Genomic DNA, 26,883 nt, shown 5'->3' with positions numbered 1-26,883 from the left:
ACAGGAGCCGGCATCAGTGCTGGTGACTGACTGGCCTATTGGCACCCTGAAGTCCCGGCCCCTGGCATAGGCAGGGCTGGTATTCTGTCAGAATCAAGCCTGCTCCTCAGTACACATGCCGGTGGATTTCAGTCAGACCCCAGGACCACTGGGCGTGTGTGTGTGATGTGTGTGTTTGTATGTATGTGTGTATTTGGGGAGGGTGGGGATGGAGGGTGCCCACTTTGAAAAAGTTCTAGCTAGAATGACCTCAGTGGCACCGCTTTATACCAGTTCCCTGCTCCAGAGCAGCCCGCCTTCCTTCCAATCCCTGTTTCTCATTAAACACCGTGTTTGGTGTTTCCAAATGAAGAGGAGAACAAATCTCTTTTTCTACAAATTATTTGCCAATCAGCAACCTGGAAACTTCCTGCAGCAGATACTATTCAACTGCTATCCTTTATAGGCTGTTGAGAATTCTAATTTACTTTGAAAGGGAGGGAATTGATACTTTCATGGTTCCAAAACACTTCCCATGGGATATACAAATAACAAGGTATAAAATAATGACCACAACAGAAACAAAACCTTCATCCTTGTCATATACGTCAGAGTGAAGCAAAGCCTATGGTGAGAGGAAAGAAGCTCAGAGTCAGAAGAGGGCCTCAAAGCCAGAAGAAGTTGTGATAGAACGTGACTGAACGTGGTGATTTATAGAATCATCTAAAAATTCAGGAAAAGAGGAAAAAGATCTTTGTAATCCTTAACATTTCCATCAGGTTAATGGCAAATATTATCCTTCTCCATTACTGGAGGCTTCAGAAAGTTGTTATGCAATGATTAGCCACAAATTATTGGTAGAGTTTAATACACTCCAAGTCCTCTGCTCAGTTTATCAGCTGATTTTCCTGGCTTGGCAAACATTTAAGTTTCTGATCAATAGGGCCATTCTTTCTCCCTGCGAACCTTAGGCTTCTCACCTCAAGCAGGAAAAGAGCGGCATCTGTTCTAGCCCTGGTTTCCACCCCATTCTATCTGCATGGGAAGATGAATATCGGATAGGGAAGAAGAGACTCTCATGGTTCCACTCTTCCCCAGACACGGACAGTGAGGAAGGGGATGAGGCTGGGAAGGGGAGAGACCGATAAAGATTCTTAACCTAATTCACTTCAGAAACTGTGGTGAGGTGGGGACGTCAAATTCCTTCAGAGTCTGCTGCTCCATGAGGGCCTTTACACCTCTTAACAAAAGATTGGTACTTAGGAGGCCTCAAATTCACCTTTGCTTACCTACTTAGGCCTGGGTAACGGTTATTAAAATGAAAGGAAAGCCATTCTTACCTTCACATCCCCAATATTCATCCTTGTTCCTTCCTTCCCCACAAAGATGTCATCGATGTCTACAAGAATGTACCTGTCCAGGGATAGCGTGAGCTTCTTCCCTGACAGGAAGGACACGGCATCTATGAAGATGAGTTTGTGTAACCAAAAGTTCAAATTGTTGCCAAAAAGGACTCGCTGGATCCCATCGTGAAGTCCCAAATCCTGGATCACCGTAGCGTGAAAGGTAGAGCTAGACAAGGGTGCGGGGAGAGTCTTGGGAGTCTGCAACTCAGTTAGGAGCACAGGCTGGTAGGTTGAATGGTTAAATTGAAAAATCGTCCAGTCCTCTCCGGGGAGTGGACCTTTCTCAACCCACGGTGCTTTGGTAATATGCAACAGAGGAGACCGGGGGTTTACAAAGCAGTCTTTCAGGGCGACGTTATTGTAAAGGTGCAGTGGAAAGCCTTTCAGTTTCATACTCGAAAGGCTGTTCTCATTGGCTTTATGAAAACCAATTATGCTAACACTGTATTCCACACAGTATTTTTCCAAAAGCTCTCTATTCCATGAATCCATGGTGACATACTTCAGGATGTTTTCATAAATCACCAGTGTGTATTTCCCTTTTCCGTCTTCTGTGAGAGGAGGAATATCCCCCTTGCCAGAAGCGATGACCATGTGATACTGAAATCGGCTGGATTCCAAGATGGCTATGACATCCTGCCCAAGCTGAGAATACTGGCTCTCTACGAAGAGCAAGACCGTGGGTTCGGTCTTTGACGTATCAATCGGCTTAGCCGTTTTCAGCTCCGTCGACCGGTAGGGCAAGAGTTTGACGTCAGCACATTCCACTTGGGTGGTGGTTTCAATAAGTGCCATCTCTTGCTTGTAGCCAGTGTAGAGAAAATAGGCAGAGATGAGGATGCTCACCAAACAGAAGGTGGCCAGTAGGACGATTAGGGTTCGGAAACTTCTACGAAGCTTCACAATAAGATTCATTTTTTTTTTAAAGCACGTTCAGTGTCGCTTTCTGATCTCTTCCCCTAAAGTGCCATAGTGCATAGAACATGCTATGGTGCTCGTACTCCCCACAGGTTTATGTGACCATTGCCAGACATGCACATATGTCGGGGGAGCTCACAAAAAAACAAAGCAGAGTTAAGGCTGCAGGTCAGTGTGCTGGAAACTTGAACCTGGAAAGATTGTCTTTGAAGAAATCCAGGAACAAAGATGGATGATTAATCCTTTTTTCATTATCTACAAAACAGAAAAAAAAACAGACAGCTAGATTACCTTTGTGTCTCCTTACTATTGGTCCATGTCAAGTTCAAGCCTGGAAAAATTTTAAATATCCATAGAAAGGTACAAACATCCAAATACGAAAGAGGATATTTTCATTTCAAAACATTTTATGGATAAAGAGATGATTCACTATGAACTGAAATAATCAATAAGATTTACCATATGAAGGTTTAAACTCTCATAAACAAGACATAAGGAAAACACCTGTACGACTGCTGAGATAAGTGGGTTTCAAAAAGATGTCATGAGAAAGTACGGCATCTTTTGTCATTTATAATCGTAATCTCAAATATCCTTCCAGAGTGGCAAATGCAGTCAGCTAGATAAGATATATCAGATGTCCATAGATTATTCCTGTGTCTACAAGCCAGAAAAAAAAATGTTAAAATGGTTGCTTGTGGTCTGAATGTGAAGACTACAAGGATTATCTGGAAAGGTTGTGCCAACTTTACCATGATTGTGAATACAAAGTCAGTGCCTATATATCAGTAGTAGGATCTGTTTGTATTAGTGAAACCATGTTCAAGAAAATATGTAAGCCATTTTTGGGAAGAATGACTGATAACTCACTAGACGGAAGCTGAAAATATCAACATGCTCTCTTACACTAACACTGACATTTTAAAACACTTTTGTCATGGGTAAAGTTATTTTAACTGAAAAGAAATGGAAAATGTTGGACTGAAGTGTCCCAAAGCATTTCTACTGAACAATTTTCCAGGAAAAAGCTTTTACGACTTTAACTTTGTATCACCCATGAAAACTTATATTAACGGTTTAGATGCCTGAAGTAGTGCAGTCACTAGAAGTCACCAATGCAAAAAAAAAAAAAGGCAGAATATACAGATTCTGGATTTCTTTTTTGACAAATGAGAAAAACCATAAACATTCTATTTTATAATGAAGTAAAAAATCAGTAGCTTATAGATTTCAAGAATTCATTCAAACAATTCATTTGAATTATTGAGTTGCAGTAAATCCACCATGCAAATCCCCCTAGGCTGTAAGATCCCCCTAAACTGAAGCTCCATTGTGGGCAGGAACATGTCTACTAACTCTGTTGTAATGTATTTTCCTAAGAGATTGGTATACTGCTCTGGATACAGTAAGTGCTCAAAAAATACTATTGATTGATGCTAATTTTTTTTTAATGGTATCGGTTAAACTCTATGTGCCAGACACTGTACTAAACACTGAGATAGATACAATTTCCCACAAGGGGTTCACAGACTTAATCCCCATTTTACAGAGGAGGTAACTGAGGAACAAATAAATTAAGTGACCTACCCAGGGTCACACAGCAGAAAATAATAATGTTGGTATTTGTTAAGCGCTTACTATGTGCAGAGCACTGTTCTAAGCGCTGGGGTAGATACAGGGTAATCAGGTTGTCCTACGTGAGGCTCACAGTTAATCCCCATTTTCCGGATGAGGTAACTGAGGCACAGAGAAGTGAAGTGACCCGCCCACGGTCACACAGCTGACAAGGGCAGAGCCGGGAGTCGAACTCATGACCTCTGACTCCGAAGCCCAGGCTCTTTCCACTGAGCCACGCTGCTTCCCGAGTGACAAGTGGCGCAGCTGGGATTGTAACCCAGGCCTCTCACTCCTCTTCCATTAGGCCATGCTGTTTCTTAAGCAGTCAGGACAAATATACAAAATGGGCTGGATTTAAGAATGTCACATATTGGACTGAGAAACTATTGTACTGCCATCATTCACATTATTATTATTTCATAAATGAAATGCTGCAAGACTTTGGGAAACAGAAAAAATACTAAAAAACCCTCATTCTCTCTTTTCCCCTTAACTGCCATAACCAGGGATGAAAGGAGAAAGGAAGAGAGATTATAGGAGGCAATTTCCTGGTTAATGATGATTATAACAAGAACACTAATAATAATAATGATAATGATAATGGAAAGAAATAAGAATGATAAAAAATGTTAACCACTTCATGCCATGCACTGTAATAAGCACTGGGGTAGTTATAAGTCACTTCACTTCTCTGTGCCTCAATTCCCTCATCTGTAAAATGGGGATGAAGACTGTGAGCCTCACGTGGAATAACCTGATTACCCTGTATCTATCCCTGTGCTTAGAACAGTGCTCTGCACATAGTAAGCGCTTAACAAATGCCAACATTATTTTTATTATAAGATAATCAGGTCAGACATAGTCCCTATACCTCAGCGAGCTCGCAGTGCATGTAGGATGGAGAAAGGATACTGAATCCTAATTTTTCAGAGGAGAAAACTGAGGAGCAAAGAAATGACTTGCCCTAGATCACAGAGCAGGCAAGTGGCAGTGTCATGATTAGAACCCAGGTCCTCTACCAGGCCTCTGTTCCTTCACCTAGGCCATGGTGCTTCCCTATAAATCTCCTCTACTTTCTCCTACACCCCCTCATAATTCTCATCAAGCCAGGCTGACATTTGAGTCTGTAATCATTTGGTCAAGTACTTAACATAAACAATAAAGGTTCTCAGAGAAAAAGATTTTGCATTTCTACCACTGCTGATAATAGACCATCCCTTAGGCACTTTGATACTCATCCCAACCCCACCCTGGTTAGGAACTTATCCCTGTACTCCATTTCCCCTCTCCGTAATCTAGTTTAAGGTCTTTCTCCCCCGTAAGGTCCTTGGGGGCATGGATCAGGTCTGCCTACTCTGTTGTATTTTCCCAAGTGCTTAGTGCAGAGCTCTGCACACAGCAAGCATCTACATACCACTGATTGATTAGCTATGCAGCTTAAAAACTGAGGGTAGAGGGCATTAAAATGAAGGCCTGTTACCTAGGCGAGCTCACATTTCACTCAGTTCCAATTTATTTTGGAAAGAGAAAAATTTCCATTTCTTTTGAAGGAGTCATAAAAACAAATGAAATTGAAATGAACAGCCCTCACTTGGTAAGGTAAAAGCAAGCAATATAAAGATACACACTAGAGAAATCGGGTTGCCTAATGGAAAGGGTACAAGACGAAGTCAGGAGACCTGGATTCTAATCCCTGCTCTGCCACTTGTTCACTGTGTGACTGTGGGCAAGTCGTTCAACTCCTCTGTGCCTCACTTTCCTTGTTTGTAAAATGGGGATTAAATACCTGTTCTCCCTCCCTGTTAGACTGGGGGATCCAAGGACTGTGTCTGATCTAACCGTCTTGTCTACATCCTAAGGTATCCATCCCAGAGTAAGCACTTAAAACCACAATTAGGTGAAGCAGTATGGTCTATTAGCTATAACACAGGCCTGGGCGTCAGAAGGACGTAGGTTCTAATCCCAGTTCTGCCACTTGCCTGTTGTGTGACCTTAGTCAAGTCACTTTACTTCTCTGTGCCTCATCGACCTCATCTGTAAAATGGGCATTAAAACTGTGAACCCCAAGTGGGACATGGACTGTGTGCAACCTGATTGGCTTACACCTACCCCCGGACCTAGAACAGTGCCTGGTACATAGTAAGCGCTTAAATACACACATATATAACATTATTATATATAACATTCATATTAGAGATAATTATAATGAGATAAAATATTATTATTAGAAACTTAGAGCTCGATGGGGGTACCAAAAGAACCACTGGTAGTCATGAACCACTAGGTAAAAGCAAATTTTGAAATCTTTCAGGACAGATGTTGCATATTTTTGGCTTATGGACATTTCAAAGAATGGTATTTGAGTATTTACTAGGGGCAGCGCATTGTATTAAACGCTTCAGAGACGGAGACTCTACCACGCCCCTCAGTGTTCTGTACCTGCGTTTCTATCACTCTAAAGTGATCTTCCTTATGCCCAATTAAACTTTTAATTTAGGCCCCCAAAGTATACTGGACAAGCCAGTAGCAACAGTCACATTTATGAACACCTACAGTGCAAAAAAACGAACACTGATCTAAGCCCTGGGGAAAGATTCAGTAGAATTTGCCATGATCCCAGCTTCTCCAGAGGCTCACAATCTAAGAATAAAGTGGGGAAGAAGAAAGGGATTCGGTGACAGACTCGGATTCCCCTTCAATACTGTAAACTCCCATTGTGGGCAAGGAACCTATCTATCAACTCTGTTGTATTAGACTCTCCTAAGGGTTTAGTACAGGGCTCTGCACACAGAAAGCACTCAATAAATACGACTGATTGACAAGGAAATAACAAACCATCATGAAAGACTAAGTTCATTAACTGCCACAACATCCTTTCTGGAATGGGAGGTACCACTCTAATAAAATCCAATCTACTTGTAATCAATACAGGAGAAGTTGACTAAAACAAATAATAAAAGAGCTTTTCAGAGACAGCCATTTATGAGAAATACATAGGGATCTAGAACAGGTCCACCAACTGCTTAATACCAACCTGGATTCAGAAAGCCAGTAGCTTCAAAGAAATGACTTAAAGTTGTGCCTGTAGTAGTCACGAGGGCCAGGCCTCCCAAGACTGCAGTCAGCAGGCCTACTGGAAACACCTGCAGTGATATTAGGACCTGAGCTGCCAGGAAAGGAGTTACAGCTGCTTCCTAGTCTTAAGCTCCAATTCCTTTCACCTTTCCTCAGGGGATCTATTCCCACCCCTTAATCAGGTGAGTTGATATAAACATTAATCCTAGAACCAGAATGTGGGACACCATTTATTAAAAATAATAGTCTTCAACAACTTTGGCATCACCTGGAAGGCATGAAAACCCCCTAAAGCCACTGTGAGGCCTCATGAAGGCCCTCAGAAGAGCAAGAGCCCAAAAGGGTCCATTCCCAGCAGTTTCTTAGAGATGTTTCTTCCAGGTGTGGCACCATAAAGTCATGGGTGCCTTTTCCCTCTCCAGCTCTATAAACCTCTTTTTTTATGGCATTTGTTAAGGTCTCACTGCATGCCAGGCTAAGTGCCGGGGTAGATATAAGCTAATCAAGTTGGGCACAGGCCACGTTCTTGTCTGTCCGTCTCCCCCGATTAGACCGTAAGCCCGTCAAACGGCAGGGACTGTCTCTATCTGTTACCGACTTGTTCATTCCAAGCGCTTAGTACAGTGCTCTGCACATAGTAAGCGCTCAATAAATACTATTGAATGAATGAACATGGGGTTCACAGTCTTAATCTCCATTTTACAAACGAGGTAACTCAGAGACAGAGAAGTTAAGTGACTTGCCCATAGTCACACAGCAGGCAAGTGGCAGAGATGGGACTGGAACCTAGAACCTTCTCACTTCCAGGCTCATGTTCAATTCACTCGGCCACGGTGCTTCTCTACCACCTGCATGTCGAAGAAAGTGGGTGGGGGAAGACATCAACTTGACCCACATCCTATAGTGGTATTTACTGTGTTCTACTATGTGCCGAGAACTGTGCTAAGTGCTGGGGTGAATAAAATAATCAAAATGGACAAGGACCTTGTCCCACAATCGAAGAATCCTATTCCACCTTGATCTTCCTGCATTTTCGAGTTTTTCCAGAATATCCTGCCCTATCAGTTGCTCTAGACCCTCTGCATTACATGCTCAGGTCTGTTCTAACACTATGCTACTTTCAGGCCACCCAAGGAGCCAAGGGAAGGGGTTTGGCATTGAAATTATGAATACTAGACATAAGGGTGTCCAATTCTGAATCCATACCAGACTAGTATAAAACAACATGAATGGTCACTATCAATTATAGACTGATACGTTTTATACCTAAAATGATATGCCACTGCTTTTTTTATTTTTAAAATGGATCTTCAGCCTCTTATTTGGAGATATTAATTGAGATTTTGGTTTCTCCATTAGCAACAAAATGCTTCAGTGTTGCTGTTTATTTAAACAGGATTTACACTTTGCCAAATCCTTTCACAAAACAAATGCATAGATATCTCATGTCTCTTTCCACTAATAAGGGATCAAATAAGGGGTGGAGAAGTAGCGGGGTCCAGTGGATAAACCACAACACTGCAGTCAGAAGGTTCCGGGTTCTAATTTGGCTCTGTCACGTGTCTGCTGTGAGATTTTGGGCAAGTCACTTAACTCTGCCTCAGTTAACACATCTATAACAAGGGAATTAAGATGGGGAAACCCACATGGGACATGGAATATGTCCAACCTGATCAACTTGTATCTACTCTAGTGCTCGGTACAGTACCTAGCAAATAGTAAAGATTTAACAAAAACCATAAAAAATGTGCATAGATTCTTCAGCAAGAGTTGGATACACTTTCCAAATGAAATATGCCAGATGGCTTTATTAGTGCATTTTTGTCTTTTGGAACAATCACATTTCCTAAGTGCTTATCATATATTTTTATCCATTTGTGTACTATCTCCTAACAATTTTCCTCTCCAGAATATGACAATTCTTTCCATTCTGACTCATGGGCACTTGGAACAACTTAATGTGTTCAAACCTATCATATTTCTCTCATGATATAGCCTAAAATCAATAGGTCAGTGTACACTTCGGTATACAAACTCTCTCATGGAACTGTCAGGAACGGAGCACAGTTGAAATGGTAGCCTTTTAAAAACATATTTTCCAAATGGCAAAACACCCTCCTAGGTAAATCGTCAGGACAGTAACACCTACCGGTGGGTTGGATAGTCAGAGAGAATCATGATCCCCGACACAGGTCCTCAAACCTTTATCTCTTCTAGAAACAATGTTCTCTCATATTCTTATTCAGCTGTTTGGGATCCAAACAGAGTCAGCGTGGAGTGGCCGTTAGGGCGCGGGACTGGAAGTCAGAAGGACCTGAGTTCTAATCCCAGCTCTGCCACTTGTCTGCTGTGTGACTTTGGGCAAGTCCCTTTACTCCTCTGTGCCTCAGTTACCTTATCTGTAAAATGGGAATTAATAATTTTGGTATTTCTTAAGTGCTTACTATGTGCCAAGCATTGTTCTAAGCACTGGGTAGATACAAGGTGACCAGGTTGTCCCACATGGGGCTCAAAGTCTCAATCCCCATTTTATAGATGAGGGAACTGAGGCACAGAGAAGTTCATGGACTTGCCCAAAGTCACACAGCTGAGGAGTGGCGGAGTCAGGATTCGAACCCATGACCTCTGACCCCCAAACCCGGGCTCTTTCCACTGAGTCACACTGCTTCTCTAAGACTGTGAGCCCCAGGTGGGAAAGGAACTGCATTCAACCTGATAACCTTGTATCTACCTCAGCCCTTAGAACATAGTAACTGCTCAATCACCATCATTACTACTATTATAAACAACTCACACTACCAAGTACAGTAATAATAATAATAATAATGTTGGTATTTGTTAAGCGCTTACTATGTGCTGAGCACTGTTCTAAGCGCTGGGGTAGATACGGGACAATCAGGTTGTCCCACGTCAAGCTCACAGTTAATCCCCATTTTCCAGATGAGGGAACCGAGGTCCAGAGAAGTGAAGTGACTTGCCCACAGTCACCCAGCTGCCAAGTGGCAGAGCCGGGAATCGAACCCATGACCTCGGACTCCCAAGCCCGGACTCTTTCCACTGAGCCACGCAGTAAGCAATCCATTAACAAGCTACCATGGCTCTGGTGCCAACTCGCTCTCTCTCTACACGTGCTTGAGTTCTCTGCTTCGGCCCACCAGCCTACACACCATCCTAAACACTCATCTTTTCTACTGGTCTCTGCAACCGGCTGTTTCCCCTCTGCCTGAAAAGCTTTCTCAGATCCTCGTTTCACCCGACATACCTCTCCTCAAAACTCTGCTAAAAACTCATTCCACCCATGAAACTTTCCCATTGTAACTCCACCTGCCCGAGCAACTCAACTGCTCCAACTCAGCCCTCCCTTCATGGATCTCCCTGTGCAGATCATGCAGACAGTGCCCAGCGCTTCTTCTCCGTCATTTTGGTATATTGATGTTACTGACAATTTTTCCAGTAGAGTATAAACTGTTTGAGGCCAGAGACTGTTTTTCCTTTCTGCAGCACCATCTTGCTGAGACCTGTCCTCAGTGGGTTCTCAAATATACTTTTCGAAAATCCTTCATAATCCTTTTTGAAAATCCTTCATAATGAAATGACTACTGTATTGTTAGAGAAGCAGCGTGGCTCAGTGGAAAGAGCCTGGGCTTGGGAGTCAGAGGTCATGGGTTCGAATCCCGCCTCTGCCACTTGTCAGCTGTGTGACTGTGGGCAAGTCACTTAACTTCTCTGTGCCTCAGTTCCTCAGCTGTAAAATGGGGATTAAGACTGCGAGCCTCACGTGGGACAACCTGATTACCCTGTAAATCTACCCCAGCGCTTAGAACAGTGCTCTGCACATAGTAAGTGCTTAACTACCAACATTATTATTATTATCTGAGCACCAAGAGTGATTCATCCGATGATATTGCTATTGTACAGAAACACCTCCTTTCACTCTGGAAAATGACCAGTCTCAGTTTTGTCTAGCTCTCATACATGTATTTGTGCTATTCAGTATCTAATATATGTTAGTTCTAAAGATATTTTTGCCTCAGTGTAAACTCCCAAAATGTGCCATTCCAACCTAAATGATATGATCACAACTACTATAATACAATATAATGGAATATAATAGTACACAGGTAGCTTTGAGCTATCAACTACATTCACACATCAAGAGATTCTGAAGCCATCCATGTAACAAGAAGAAAGACTCTGGGAGATTTACTTCATCAGCTCTTTCTTCAAGATGTGTAACTTTATTTATGATTTTCCTAGGACTTGTGTTGTAAAAGAGGAAGAAATAGCAAGATTTTAAAATGCTTAGTCCATTTTTAGCAAAATCACCCTGAAATCCTCCCTCTGGTCCTTCTTCCTAAGGGTCTTACTCATTAGAATGTCACAGGAACAAGGGGAAAAAAAAAATCTTGAGTGCCTTCCTTTGGTTTTCCATTTTCGTGTTTCTAAATTCTACTAGCTAAAATGCTAATCACAAAATGTTGCAGTCACAGGCAAGTTTAAATGTCTAGATCATATTGCTCTGAGGCACATATTTACTTTTCCTTAAAATTAAGACATCTGTTCAGGTTGGAGCCAAGGAATACAAATGGCATCATCCAAAAACCACTTACCAAGACACAAGAGAGTTTGCCCACTTCAGAAGGTTTGTTTCACTGCTGAGTGTAGCTGGGAGTTGCAACTTTTTCTTCCAGGTCATCATTCCAAAAGACCCTGGAGCAGGTCTGGAGCTAACCTGGGGATTCTGGTCCCTTCAATCAATCAGTAACATTTAACCAATGCCCACCGTACAGGTTACAGGATTAGCTTTCAAACAAATGAAACGCTGCCCTGAAGAGACTTACAACTTAGAGGAAGTCAAGCACAAAGTTATTTAAAGCTAGAATGAAAAAGGGAACGGAAAGACGGAATAATGAATAAATAGATGCTTAAAGAGTACACAAACACATACAGTATTGTTACGGGTGGCTCTGAATACCTAAGTGTGCTTTTGGGTTGGTTTGTTTTTAATGGTATTGGCCACTGCTAGTATGTGTCAAAAACTGTTCTGAGCACTGGGGTAGGTACAGGTTAATTAGGTCAGTCACAGTTTCTGTTCCAAATGGGGCTCACAGTCTGAGCAGGAAGGAGAACAGGTAACCACATGTTATAGTTGAGGAAACTGAGGCAAAGAGAAGTTAAATGGTTTGGCCAAGGTCACAAAGCAAGCAATTTGCAGAACTCGAGTCCTTCTGCCTCCCAGGCCCATTCTCTATCTACTAGACCACACTGCGTCTCAGTGTTGAGACAGTTATTGGGAGCATATGACCTGGGAGAAGAAAGTTGATAAGGGAACGCTTCCTGGAGGAGGGCTGGTAGAATTGAAGGGACTGTTGCATTGTATTCTCCCAAGCGCTTAGTGCAGTATTCTACATAGAGTATGTGCTCAATAAATGATTGCATGAATGAATGATGGTATTCCAGACAGGGGAAGGGACACGAGCAAAGGGCCAGAGACAGGAGAAGGGTGAGTATAGGGTAAACTGAGGATTAGCCGCAGTCAGGCAAGTAAGAGGGAGATAATATGGAGATTTTGCTGTTTGCAACCGGAAATGGATATTCATCTCTGGGCCTGGGCCTACATGACAACACAACTCCAGCTGAGAGAGATGACCCCATTTCAGTGGTGATGGGTGGTTAGCCTGGAAAGGTATGTCGATAAATTAGATCAAGAGTGTAATTTATTCAGGGGTAACCAAGTGCCTTTGAAAAGGAGCAACTAAAGTGAAAGCAGAGATGTAAACCTCTTATAAGGGGTCACCAGCCCTGGCTGCTTCTTAGTCTCTGACCACCAAGTTCTGTGCTTTTGTATCTTCAGCTGTAAAATGGGGATGAGATTTGTTCTCCAAACCTCTTAGACTATGAACACCATGAGGGACAGGGACTAAGTCCCAATCTAATCATCTCACTCAGCAAACAGTAACTCATCTATCAATGATACTCTACTAAGCTATTGGGAGGGTGCAACACAACAGAGTTTGTAGATACGTTCCCTGCCCACAAGCTCACAATCTAGCACAGGGGGAGAATGACATTAATATAAATAATTTACAGATACGGACACAGGTGCTGTGGGGCTGGAGTTGGGTTATATACCAACCATCCCAAGTGTATGGATCAAGAGCACAGAAATGGTAAATCGAGAGGGAGTTGGAGAAAAAGAGGGCTTAACCAGGGAAGGCCTCTTGGAGATGAAGGAGTCATTCAATCATATTTATTAAGTGGTTACTGTGTGCAGAGAAATGGCCTAAGCACTTGGGAAAGTACAACAAAAAAAAGAATGACAATTTCCACCCATAGTCTAGAGGGAGGTGGCGGTAGACATCAATACAAATAAACAGACATTAACGCAAATGAAAAAAAAATTACAGATCTGTACATAAGTACTGGGGGGCTGGGAGGGAGAGCAAAGGGAGCACGTCAGGGTGACGCAGAAGGGAGTGGGAGATGAGGGAAAGTGGGGCTTAGTCCAGAAGGCCTCTTGGAGAAGATATGACCTTAATACCATATCTATCAATAACCATCATTAATGGGGGTTTTTGAGCACTTATTAAGTGGTGATGGGTATATTAAATGCTTCGGAGAGTAAAACAGATTTGGTAGACACATTCCTTGCCCACAGTGAGCTTACACTCACGAGGGGGAGACAGACACAAATATCCCATAATATCCAAATATGACTAGTTTCAAAGTGGCAGAGACCTAGGAATAATGGGGAGGAAATAGGAGTAAAGGTCAATAGAGAATATTAAATGAGGTAATAATAGTGCAGGAAGAAAACAGAAGTGGGGAAAGAAATACGTAATCAAAGAAAACACCAACATGAATCAGGCCAACCCTCAAAGTTTTATAGTTCAAATGGAATGAGCAATTACCAGTGACTTCAATTTTAGGGAAGAACACTAGACCGTATAGTTTTTCCATCTTTTGCCTGATTGTCGTAACTCTCCACTTCACCTGTCCCGGATGTATGTAAATACATTAAAAAGGGGAAGAGTGTTTTGTTTTCCTCCTTTAAGTTTTGTTATTTTCCAGTCAAGAAATGTACAACAATGTGAAAGTCTTTTCACACATACTGAAAATAAGCAGTTCCTTTGCACATAAGCTTAATAGATTGTAGGGTTAAAAAAAAATCAGCAAAGCACTAAAAACTACTCATTCTTTTTAAGGCTTTTAATCTCTCACTTTTGGCTAGGCGAAAATACAGTGTATTTTGGAATGGTATATTTTAGGCAATACCGTCATCAATTATAATAGTATAAGTATAATAAATTGTAAGGATGGAAGTTTATATTTTTATGAGGCTTTTTTTCCCCTCTGCTGCTAACCTCATATCTTTGTCATAGGTTTTCTGTAACTTAAAGGCTGATCGCAATCCTATGCCTTAGATTTCAAACAAAATATTGTGTTTCTAGGGGGTAAAGAGACTGGAATGTAAGTAATCTATTAATTCAACTTGTTCTCCCAAGCACCCTTATGCCATAGACTAAAAAAAGCAATAGTAACTATCTGGGATCACTTTGCACTATGAAACTGCTCATAACTTTATCCAATCTTTATAAGTAAATGAAAATATACTAATAACCAAGGTGATCAATAATTCATCCCCATGGATCAAATTCCCCTTGGATTTGTGAGGGTCTCAAGTCGCAAGATTAAACAATTCCAATTAAAATTCCTCAAAAAGATCAAAATCGCGTCACTCGAAGAATGCCATTTGGGAGTGTGTGATATTGATGAAGCACTATTTCTTGATTCATCTTAAGAGTTCATCTTTCAAGCCTTAAATAGAATATTAGTCACATTAAGAAAATATACTATGAGAATTGCATGTTAGTTTGAATTGTAGAGAGAAGGCAATTTTAACACCAGAGGGCAATGTTTTCTTGCTTTATTTGCTCAGCATCTGTTCCACTTTGGCCGCTTTTGAAACCAGCGGACTCGGAATCAGGATAAGTCTAAAGAAGGTCAGAGCAATCTCCACTAGCAGGGAGAACCCCGGGTTTCTGACATTACCGCAAAAGCAATGGGATTCAGCTATTAGTAAAACTAATAATGTCACAATTTCAAAAGAACCCCATGCTTAGTTCATTTTCCTGTGGTGAGGGAATTGTCAGGGAATTGGCATGTCAACAGCCACATGTCCTGAATGAAAGAGGCTGAATCATATGACCTGTAATTCTATCTTCTTTCCGAGTTTTCATTTCTGGATTCCCTCCGTAACCCAACAAAGCTTTTTCAATAATCATTAATGGAAAAGTAACATTACATTGGATGGCATCTGTGGTACTCATTGTGAACTCGTTGACTGTTATAAATAACTGGGCGAGGAGGGTTAAAGTCATGCAAACCTCTGTGAAGTAGACTTCTTTCTTTCCATTTCCCATTTGCCCAGATTTATCAAGTCGATGCGATTTAGACGAGTTTGGCTAGCTAACGCAATAGGACTACTACACATTCATCCTTTTACCTTTGGGAAAATCTTTGGTAAGAACCTAAACTGTGATTTAGAACTCTAAACAATAAATGGTAGGTCCTAAAAGTTGTGGTTAACAGCCAATTTTCCTCCACTGTGACACAAGAGTGCTATGTGGCTTCCGTGGCATGTTTTAAGCTTATTGCCTAGGGTGGGTAATTTCATATACGTATGCATCTATGTGTATACATATATATATATATATCATGTATGTATTATATAGGTATGTAATTTCATAACATGAAAAAAGAAAAAAAAAGTATGCTGGTTCCAAAACAGTACCATTCATTGTTACAATTTCCTTTTAAAATTACCCTGAGATTACCTAGCAGAAAAAGCATCTTTCCTCTGAACCCTAACATCTTAGTCTTGTCACACTAACAAGTATCCATTGTAATTTGTCAGTTACCTGAGATGCTCTAAAAAAACTCAGGGTCTATGCAGTTTCCATGCAGATTGTTTTGAAAGATAATGGATCATTAAAAGGTTGTAAGCTCATTGAAAAAATTTCAAATAAATCATGCTGACAAAAGAGCAATTACATAGAAATGGAATTGATTTTTATTCCAGTTTCCCTCCACAAGTCCTTCATTAGTCAAACAAACTTCAAAATGCAACAACATGTTTTCTTGTGGTAGAGAAAAAATATAAATGATTCAACCAGATTTATTACATAAAATTATTTAATGACTTCAAGGTGAAGGAGTAGATTTTTTCCAAAATAACCACTGACATTTAAATTGATCACATTTAGGTAAGTCATGCAGAGAAATTGCTCTTGATCACCAGCCTGTTGATTCTCTATATGATTTTTTTTTATGGATCTATGGTGAATATAAATACATTTGGTGAGTATATGGAAAAATCCATATATTTTGAGTTATAAGGTTTTGAGCATTTCTATCACTGAAACATCTTCTCATGACAGGTAGCAATACTAGAAGAACATACTCAGATGTAATTGGAAAAATCCAAAGATAGAAAGATTTCAACAAACCTTGATGAATGAGCACATACACTTAGCATAGATCCTTTAAATTAGGAGAATGTTGGGGATTAGGGTTTGAAATTATGTCAAAACTTACCTGCAGAGCACTGTGCTAGGCACTTTAAATGACTGTCTTTGAAATATTATTGTCCACCTAAAGACAAGGTGGATCTAAAATATATTTATTTTACTCCTAAAGTAAAATGACACAAACAGTAAATTGGAAAGTACTTTTTGATATGGTTTCAGCAAGTTGTTTATTTCAAATGTGAAACTGCCCATATTTTAAGATAGTTGAGGAGGTAGGTATGAGACCATAGAGAAAGGCAATAAAAATGAATAAAAGGATGGAAAATTGATTGTGGGTGCATTAAAGCACCGGTGTGATAGGCAATGGAAGGGGATTAGATACGGAAAAGTATTTTCAGAAGATCACCAACTAGTATCCTTTTCTTTGAACAACCAAATATCGAGGGGAAAAAGGGCTTTAATGAAGGAAGAGAAGTTTAAAATAATCAATGAATAATATTTCTTGAGTGCTCAGTGTGCAGAGTATTGTTCTAAGTGTTTAGGAAAGTATAATACAGAGTTGTTAGACACATCACTGGCAATGAAGAGCTTACAGTCTAGAGGGGAAGACAGATATTAAAATAAATTGCCTAATTGTACCTAAGTGCTGTGGGCTGAATACCAAGGGCTTATAAAACAGCAAAGGCAATAATACAAGACTAGGCTGCTGAAACTGATAAAATATTCAGTTCTGAAGAGGTTTAAGAAAACCACACATTTAAAAGTCATGTGTTATTTGGCCTGATTACTACGACTTTAACTTCACAGTGAATTCAGCCTACTAGTACTACCTACTATAGACGTGATTAAGTTATGTAGTAACCTAAATCCGTGACCCAAGTTGTTCTGACCTAGGCTGGAAGCTCACTGTGGACTGGGAACGCAGCTGCCAACTCTGTTGCTCTGTAGTTTCCCAAGCACTTGAGTGCCCCGCCAACAGTCAGCATTCGGTAAATATCATTAATAACTTACTCTAAGACATCAAAACACCTCTCAAGCCTCATTTATTTTTAAATGGTATCTGTTAAGCACCTATGTGCCGGACACCGTACTAAGCGCTGGGATGGATACAGGCTAATCTGGTTGGACACAGCCTACGGCCCACATGGGACTCACAGTCCCAATCCTCATTTTACTTATGAGATAAATGAGGCACAGAGAAGTTAGAGTGACTTGCTCGGTGTCACACAAAAGATAAGTGGCAGAGTGAGGATTAGAACCCAGGTCCTTCCAACTCCTAGGCCTGAGCTCTATCCACTAGGCCACGCTGCTTCTCTACCAAATTGCCCTTTATCCAAACTGGTAGTTGCTCTGGTCTCTGACTACAATCTATGTTGCCAATAAATCAGTGCAAAACCCAAATGACAGAGCAATCTCCTCTATTCTTAGTCATCGCTAAAAAAGAAAGGGTGGTTAATATTTTGGCCACAGGGCCAGTTCTTCAGTTCTTCAGTTCTTCAGCACAAACTCCTCCCATGGTTCTGTTTAAATGTGGGGATGAGAGGAAGGTTCTAGCTGTGGAGCTGTGGAGACTCAAAGCATGTGAAGAAGGTTTCCAAGGGCAGTCTCTCCCCCACTTGAGACTGTAGGGACATTTGTGGGTAACAAATGTGTCTACCAACGCATCATATTATACTCTCCCAAGGGCTTAGTAGGGCTCTGCACACAGCATGGCCTAGTGGCAAGAGCACAGGCTTGGGAGTCAGAAGACATGGGTTCTAATCCCTGCTCTGTCTCCTGTCTGCTGTGTGACCTAGGGCAAGTGTCGTAACTTCTCCGTGCTTCATTTCCCTCATCTATACAATGGGGATTAAGACTGTGAACCCCATCTGGGGCATAGTCTAACCTGATTGCCTTGCCTCAACCCCAGTGCTTAGAACAGTGCTCGGCACATAGTAAGTACTTAACAAAATACCATAATTATTGTTACTATTATTAAAAATGATTAATGGATTGGCAGAAGGCCATGAGACACAACGGCCCGTAGAAGGCAACTGCTGCAAATCAAGTGGCCTATCAGTGAATCCAAATTTACCCCACCTCTCAGCCTTTTCTCTGATAACTGTCCATTTTTCTCTTTTTTTAACATATATTTGGTGAGGGCTTGCTATGTGCCAGGCACTGTACTAAAAACTGGGGTAGATACAAGCCACCTAGGTTGGACGCAGTCCATGTCCTACCTAGGACTCACAGTCTCAATTCCCATTTTACAGGTGAGGTAAGGGAGGTACAGAGAAGTTAAGTGACTAGCCCAAGGTCACACAGCTGACGGGTGGTGGGACAGGATTAGAACTCAGGACCCAGGGCCTTCTTACTCCCAGGCCCTTGTTCTATCCACTAGGCCACGATACTCCTTAAGTTTAACGTGACTGACTGGCTGTAAGAGAATGACTGCTTTCAGAGTGAAGTGATTTTCACTCAACTGAAGACTACATTACAAAGCCACCAAGATCTCTGGCAGTAATTAAACTAGTTTTCGTTGCCCCAGCAGGTAAATTCTGGAACTGGGAACCATTCATTTTCCTTCAAGTTAATCTTCCAGAGTCAATGCAAACAAAACTTGAGGGAAAACCTAATTTGTAATCAAGAGCAGGATGCAATCTTTAGGGCTGCTAACAGCCCAATTTCACCACTTCTTGAGATGTGTTAAAAATAGGTCACATGCATAGGCCCAGTATGTTCTTAGGTGGTTAAATCATATTTCGGCCATTTTTTCAGTCACTTGGATAGAATAGTCAGGTAAGAACCGCATGCATTTTACTGATCTCCAATGTCTCTTGGAAAATCTTCTGTTCTAAATTCTGAATATCTTGTCTAATTTAGATGAACCAGCACTTGACCCATCTAAATGAAAACAACTGCCATTACTGGGAACATAAAAATCAGTAGCTCTTAAAATCCATGCTTGGCAATTATCACTTCTAGAGTCCTGCCTTTAACCAAAATACACTTTCATAGCCAGCTCATCATTTGCTCTGAGCAGTTTGAGACTGTTCTTGGGCAATGACAGCTGGAGACCAACATCTTATTTATAGAGAATTCCACTGAGCTATTTTACAATTTCCCTTCCATTATGAAGTCCCAACAATTTACGGACTTAAAGATGCAATTGCTTAGCTAACACCATATGTAATGTTCTATACAGTCTCTACATTTCGAGTTGGATTTAAACTCACTGTACTGAAAAATATGTATTTATTCAAAAGAGTGAGCAAGTCTAATATACCACTTCTTGTGAGGTACATTAAACATGATTATTAGGCAAGGATGCAATAAATGAGGGGAAAAAAACATCGCGCTGTGCAGTGAATCTCAGTTCTACTCTGTATGAAGAAAATTGATTGTGGCATTCTGACCCCAGTGGTCATAATTTCATTTCTCTGAGTATGCCCACCCAGGTAGTAATGCCTTTTCAGTAAAGAAGTTGGACAAGAGATTTATCAATTCCTCCTTTCATAACTTGTAGTGTGAAACTAACAATGCGTTGCATTCGTGTTGTATTTTTATTATAGTTTATCCCAGTTAGTACTCACCCATGCCCCAAAAAGGTCAGGAAAAACTGATATCCCCCATATTGCATATGAGGAAGTGGGCACAAAGATCTTCAGGTAATTGGGATCTAATTTCAGCTCTTCCCTAAGTAAAGCCCTACTGAGAGCTCACCTCCTCCAAGAGGCCTTCCCAGACTGAGTTACCCCCTTTTCCCTCTGCTCCTCCTCCATCTTCTGCTCCTCCCCCTTCCGCCTTCACCTCTCCTCAGCTGAGCCCCCTTTCCCTCTCCTCAGCACTGTGCTCATTTGTATATATTTTTATTACTCTATTTATTTTGTTAATGAGGTATACATCCCCTTGATTCCATTTATCGTGATAATGTTGTCTTGTTTTTGTTTCGTTCTGTTTTGCTCTGCCGTCTGTCTCCCCCGATTAGACTGTGAGCCCGTCATTGGGCAGGGATGGTCTCTATCTGTTGCCGAATTGTCCATTCCAAGCGCTTAGTACAGTTCTCTGCACATAGTAAGCGCTCAATAAATACTATTGAATGAATGAATGAACTTTGAACAAATTCCTGATTCCCAGACCCACATTCTTTTCTCCACAGTGGCTGAAATCAGTTGAAACTGTTGAAATATAGATTGTGCTCTCCTTAGATGGACAAAGAGTATTCTGAACGAAATGCATCTCAACCTCTGCTCTGACACAGACTTCAAGGATATTAAATGTATTTTAAATAAGGTTTCCTAATTTATTTCCAATGAGTAAATTGCAGTTGCTTATAAGCAAATTTTGGTCACAAGGAATTACGGACTAGACAATGCCAAAGTATATCTTTTGAGAAACGGTAGGCTTCTGCTCTAAACTCTGAAACATTTCCTGATTAATTTAGGTGAACCAGCATTTGTATCAACTAAATGAAACACGGCAGGAACACAGAAATCTGGAGCTTTTAAAATTCAGGACCATTGGAAGATACTTCAGGTTTGCTGCTTACCAAATCTGGAAGAATAAACTTAATATTTTCCTTGGGTATTTACAACGTATAGGTACTCAGCAAGTATTTCCGTGATACCTACCGGATTCCAAGTCCTCCCTGAGGTCATTAATGTAGATGAAACTCTTATAGGCATCCCTGCCAGTGAGAGAAGATTCTCTGTGGTGACTTCTCTACGGCTTCGCCGATCCTGATTTACTGACATTGAGTCTCCAACCAATCCCCCTGAAGAAAATTTTAGACAGTAGCCCACTGATAGAAAAATTCTTTAACTATACGCTTCTGCTCAATTTCATCTCCTCATTTACTTGCATCCTTTAGGCACTTCATTTGCCAAAAGACATTTACTCTGAACTTTGTTCTCCATTGCACAGAGTGCAGGGAATCACAAGCCTGAAGAAAGGATGATTCTTGAGACTTGAGCCATTCTTGATCAGAAGAGTTCCATGAAGAGAGAGCCAAGTACCCACGTCTACTGAACCAACTGTTTAAATAGCAGTTGCAAGTACTGCATTTATTCATATTAATGTCTGTCTTTCCCTCTAGGATGTAAGCTCGTTATGGACAGGGAACATATCTACTAATTCTAGTGTGTAATACTCTCCCAAGTACTTAATATACTGTTCTGGACATAGTAAGTGCTCGATAAATACCACTGATTATTGCTGGGATCCTCTCATACTCCACCAGATGAATTACTATTGGAGTAGGAAAACACTGAGGTTTTTTTGGCGTAAGTCCATTTGGCAACAGAAGCTACCCTACACTACAGAAGAGATGCACTTCCAGCACACACACAGCTTCATCAGGGTCCCTCTGCCAAATGATCACTGTGGTATTTGTTCAGTACTTACAATGCATCAACACCGTACCCAGAGGAGATACAAGATCATCAAGTTCAGTCCCTTTCTCAGTGAGGCTCACAGTTTAAAGGACAGGGCGAACAGGCTTTAAACTCCCATTTTATCAATGAGGAAACTGAGGTACAGAGATTTTGTGACTTGCCCTAAGTCCCCCAGCAGGCAAGTGGTGGAACTGGGATTAGAACCCAGGTGTGCTTTGACTCCTAAGCCTGTGCATTTTCCACGAGGCCATGACTTCAGTGACAAAGGTTTTAATTAAGGGGATTCTCAGAAGAATTCTTGTGTCTTTACATCAGGCTCCAGATTCTATAGGGAAGTCCTTGCTTTTGGAGAAGTTTTTACCACTGGGAGAAGCAGCATGGCCTAGAGGCCCGAGCACGGGCTTGGGAGTCTGAGGGTTCTAATCCTGCTCTGTCACTTGTCTGCTTTGTGACCGTTGGCAAATCACAACTCCTCCGTGCATCAGTTACCTCATCTGTAAAATGGGGACTAAGATTGTGAGCCCCATGTGGGACAGGGACTGTGTCCAACCTGATTACCTTGTACCTACTCCAGTGCTTGGCACATAAAAAAATACCAAATTATCATCATTACCATCTGAAACTATTTACTTCCTCCCATTGAGACCACCAGCCTCCATTAAAACATACTACAAGGTCCTTTGAATTGATTTCCTTTCCTGACCATAAGCATAAAGCCATCTTCTGGATTTTAATATCAATTATGGGGTCACGATGCTTATTCTAACCTTTTGATCACACGTATGATTTAGGTGCTTTAAAAAGAGTTCCCCCACAACACAGTATTTCTCTTAGACAAGACCTTCTCACTGGCGATGTAACTTTCAGAATGGTTATGCAAAAATAATTCAGTCCAAATTAGGCATCTATGAATGACTCACATACATAGAGAAGCAGTGTGGCTCAGTGGAAAGAGCCCGGGCTGGGGAGTCAGAGCTCACGGGTTCAAATCCCAGCTCAGCCGCTTGCCAGCTGTGTGACTTTGGGCAAGTCACTTCACTTCTCTGTGCCTCAGTTACCTCATCTGGAAAATGGGGATTAAGTGGGACAACCTGATCACCTTGTATCCTCCCCAGCATTTAGAACAGTGCTGTGCACATAGTAAGTGCTTAACAAATGCCATCATTATTATTATTACTGGCAAGAATGAAGCAGATATCTGAAGGAGGTACAAAGCTTGGGAAAAACAGAAGTCTCCTGAGAAAAAATGGGCTTTTCCTTTAAGATTGTCTATCCAGCTCAGGTTCACAGTATAAGTATTTAACTTCCGTTTCTGGCTACATAAAGGCTAAAGATAATAAATCATAGAGGCTAGGACTACAAAAGGAAAACTATTGCTATTAACTCCAAACCGTACTTCCATGCCTTTGTATTATTCTCTATAGTGGAAAAAAATCAGAGGCAGCATGGCTTAGTGGAAAGATCATGGGCCTGGGAGTCAGAGGACATGGGTTCTAATCCTCACTCCATCACTTGTCTGCTGTGTGACTTTGGCTAGTGACTTAACTTCTCTGTGCCTCAGTTACCTCTTCGATAAAATGGGAATTAAGACCGAGTCCCGCTTGGGACAAGCTGATTACTTTGTATCTACCTCGGTGCTTAGAACAGTGCTTGGCACATAGTAAGGGCTTAACAAATACCATAATTATTCACACCAGGAAACCTGTGACGTAGATAGAGATCAACATTCCATGGGCAAAGCAGTTTCCATCTGCCTAGGGTTCTGAAGCTCCAAGTTAGAATACTCTAGCCAGTTACACACTTCCACTACTGGGCAATATTGCCACTAAGGAACAATTGAAGATTTTCTTGCAAACAAAATTCAATTCCAGACTCTGCCAAGAGGTTGAGCGGAAGGGTGGAAATGTAGGTAACTTCTCCAGATTCCCTTAATCCTCTTGTCTGGGATTTCTCCTCAACTCTTTCAGGTTTATTTCCCCAACTGTCCAGTATTTTCCTTCTCTTACTCTATCTCCTTATCTTTATAGAGGTTTATGAGTCCTTCAGGACCTAGATACTGAAGGTGGGCATATCCAATAAGCAAAGCATGTTTGACTGTAAGAAACTAAACAACACTGCCTTGGGTCACTAGACTGTAGGTTCCTCATAGGCAGGAATACCTACCAATTCTATTGTACTCTCCCAAGTGGTTAGTACAGTGCTTAGAAAACAGCAATCACTCACTAATAACACTGATTAAAACCATTTGTCATGGATCCAAATTTAGCAATCCTTGAACAGACAGTTTTCCTCAGCATGTCTATCTCAGTAACCTTCTAGGTGTACTATTAGGACATCCCCATTATATCCAGGTTATCTATATCTTTTCCAGTGTCTAGTACAGAGTTTGGCACATTTAACATTTAGTATTTAACCAACACCCCAAATATCAATACTATGCATCATTTAATGCTTCAACAGTGTGGTTGAAATGCTGGTACACCTCTTGATAAAAGTTCAAGTTCCACATTTGTCATGTGGTCATCATCTGTTCCTGTTCTGAATGCTACTTTTAAGTAAAAAAAAAAACCCCACACCCAATTAAGTTTTCATAATTGTTCATTTTAATATCTCCTACCTCTGTTAGGTCCGCTTCCACCTTCTTTTGCCTCAGAATTCTTCATATCTTCAGCAGTTATGTTTACCAAAGGCTTACCTCCCATTCCATTTCACTGCCAGTTTCTAGAAACTCATCATTTCATATCTAGCTGCTTTACAATCAAAGGAGTTTTAAGCTCTCAATTTAATACATCTCATAAGGGATCAAAATTAAAGGGAAAAAAAGTAAAAAATTCCAGCACAAAGGATTTCCCCTTTTTGATTTCCTTTGGGTAGATGAAATGAAAAGCAAAGTTGTCTATTTTATGCACATGAAAGGGATAGCAGGAGCACATGCTCACCTAGTCTAACTTCCTCCTTGATCCTGTCGCCACACAATCAGGACTTTGTAAACTTCCTTCTGAAGATGAGGGCAAGACAATTTTATGGCTTATTTAGACTTTCTTTCATGTGGAAGACTTTCTAGTAATTCCAAGTTTTCTGGACAGAGAATCTCTTTGCAGAAGACATCAGCCTCCTAGAGAAAAAATGTGCCAACTGAAGAATGAAGTATCTGCTCTCCTTTAATGATCCTGATAACCTACACCGGAGGCCCACATTGCAACCCAGGTTTATGTCTTTACTAATCACCGACATTCCATTAACCACCTCATTCTTATCAGCTGGGTTTCTTACCCTGCTCTCTATTCATTTCTACCCTCTTCACCAAAGGCTTTACTCGTGATGCTGGTGAAAGATTAAAGCCATCAAGTCACAGAGCAAACGTACAAGGATATTTTCAATATTTACATTTACAAGTAAAATCGGATTCAACAACATAAAATGGAAGTGAGTTGTAGAAAGCCAAATGTATTACTCTCAGAACCTGTGGTTATTTTTCTAATAAGATCATTCACTGGTGGGTTCTACTTTAGAAGGAAGTTAAAATTGAGGGTGAGTTCTAACATCACAGAGTACTACCTCAAAGCCATTTTCTCAGGCTTTGAAACAACAACTGAGACTATGTATCTATACACCTGGGGAGAAGCCCAGTGCAAATCAGGTTCCAAATTCAGTTCAGGATTTCTGCTTTGGAGCTGTCTGACCTCTGAGTTTGCATGGGTCTGGATTTTCCTTGAAAAAAAAGGCCTATCATGAAAATGTATTTGTATGAATGTAATTCTTCAGATTTTCTAGTTTTAATGCAAATAAAACTTGCTAGCAGTGTAAGAAACATGAAAAGTAGTGTTGCCTGGTGGTAAAAGCAAGAGCCTGGGAGTCAGCCGACCTGGGTTTTAATCCCAGCCTCACTTCTTGTCTGCTGTGTGACCTTGGGTGAATCACTTAACTTCTCTGTGCCTCAGTTACCTCATCTGTAAAATGGTGATTAAGACTGTGAGCCCCATGTGGGTCATGGACTGTGGCCAACCTGATTAGTTGTGTATACTTCAAAGTTTAGTTACAGTGCCTGGCACATAAATAAGCAGTTAAATACCATAAAAAACCCACTTTCCAAGTATTAGTACTATGATGCTTAAATGACTACTTCCCTTTTTACTGCATAACTCTCCTTCTGGTTGATGTGGAGGTTTAGGTGGGAAAATAAAATTGTGATTCTAAAAACTAGTTTTCACTTTTAGGTGCTGAATAAAGCAAATGAATATTCTAAATGTATTTATGGTGTTATTTACAGCTCCTGGATTTCCCCACTACCTGGCCTTTTATACATTACCCTTTTCATTTGGTATGGAAGGTAGTGAATGAAAGGAAGAAGAAGAAATGTTGGGAATTTCAGTGTGGGAAAGCATTGCCAGGTTGCAAACAAAGAGTAATAATTCATTACACATATGGAAACATAAATGTGTATTTAAACCAAATTTTGGCCTATGAATGACTGCACTGATTTCCTCAGACACCTTGGATTATATGCTATATTATTTGAGCACAACTTTTTTTTAATGGTATTAAATGCTTACTATTTTCCAGGTAATGTATTAAACATTGGGTAGTTAAAAGCTAATCAGGTTGGTTACCCTCCATGTAATGTTGGTATTTGTTAAGCGCTTACTATGTGTAGAGCACTGTTCTAAGTGCTGGGGTAGATACAGGGTCATCAGGTTGTCCCACGTGAGGCTCCCAGTCTTAATCCCCATTTTACAGATGAGGTCACTGAGGTCCAGAGAAGTGAAGTGACTTGCCCACAGTTACACAGCTGACAAGTGGCAGAGCCGGAATTCGAACCCATGACCTCTAACTCCCAAGCCTGGGCTCTTTCCACTGAACCATGCTGCATGTACTACGTGGGACTCAGTCTTAATCCCCATTTTACAGGTGAGGTTACTGAGGCACAGAGATTTTATGTGACTTGCCCAAGGTCACCCAGCAGACAAATAGCAGAGCTGGAATTAG

At 41.0% G+C, this 26,883-nt stretch overlaps 1 protein-coding gene across 1 annotated transcript in view; it reads right to left on the bottom strand.

Moving 5' to 3' along the window:
- NDST4 (N-deacetylase and N-sulfotransferase 4) overlaps positions 1 to 25,034 on the bottom strand; it is a 185,913-nt gene extending 160,879 nt beyond the window's left edge. Inside the window, exons 1-2 of the mRNA XM_039913706.1 lie at positions 24,515 to 25,034; positions 1,320 to 2,558 (exon numbers count right to left, since the gene is read on the bottom strand). Of these exons, the coding sequence (XP_039769640.1) occupies positions 1,320 to 2,300 (981 nt within the window). The 5' untranslated portion in view covers positions 2,301 to 2,558; positions 24,515 to 25,034. The remainder of the gene's footprint in view (positions 1 to 1,319; positions 2,559 to 24,514) is intronic.
- Positions 25,035 to 26,883: the final 1,849 nt, after the last annotated feature.

The sequence above is a fragment of the Ornithorhynchus anatinus genome, chromosome 12 (genome assembly GCF_004115215.2).
Source record: "Ornithorhynchus anatinus isolate Pmale09 chromosome 12, mOrnAna1.pri.v4, whole genome shotgun sequence".
Lineage (NCBI taxonomy): Eukaryota > Metazoa > Chordata > Mammalia > Monotremata > Ornithorhynchidae > Ornithorhynchus > Ornithorhynchus anatinus.
This window is presented reverse-complemented; position numbering and strand designations above follow the sequence as displayed.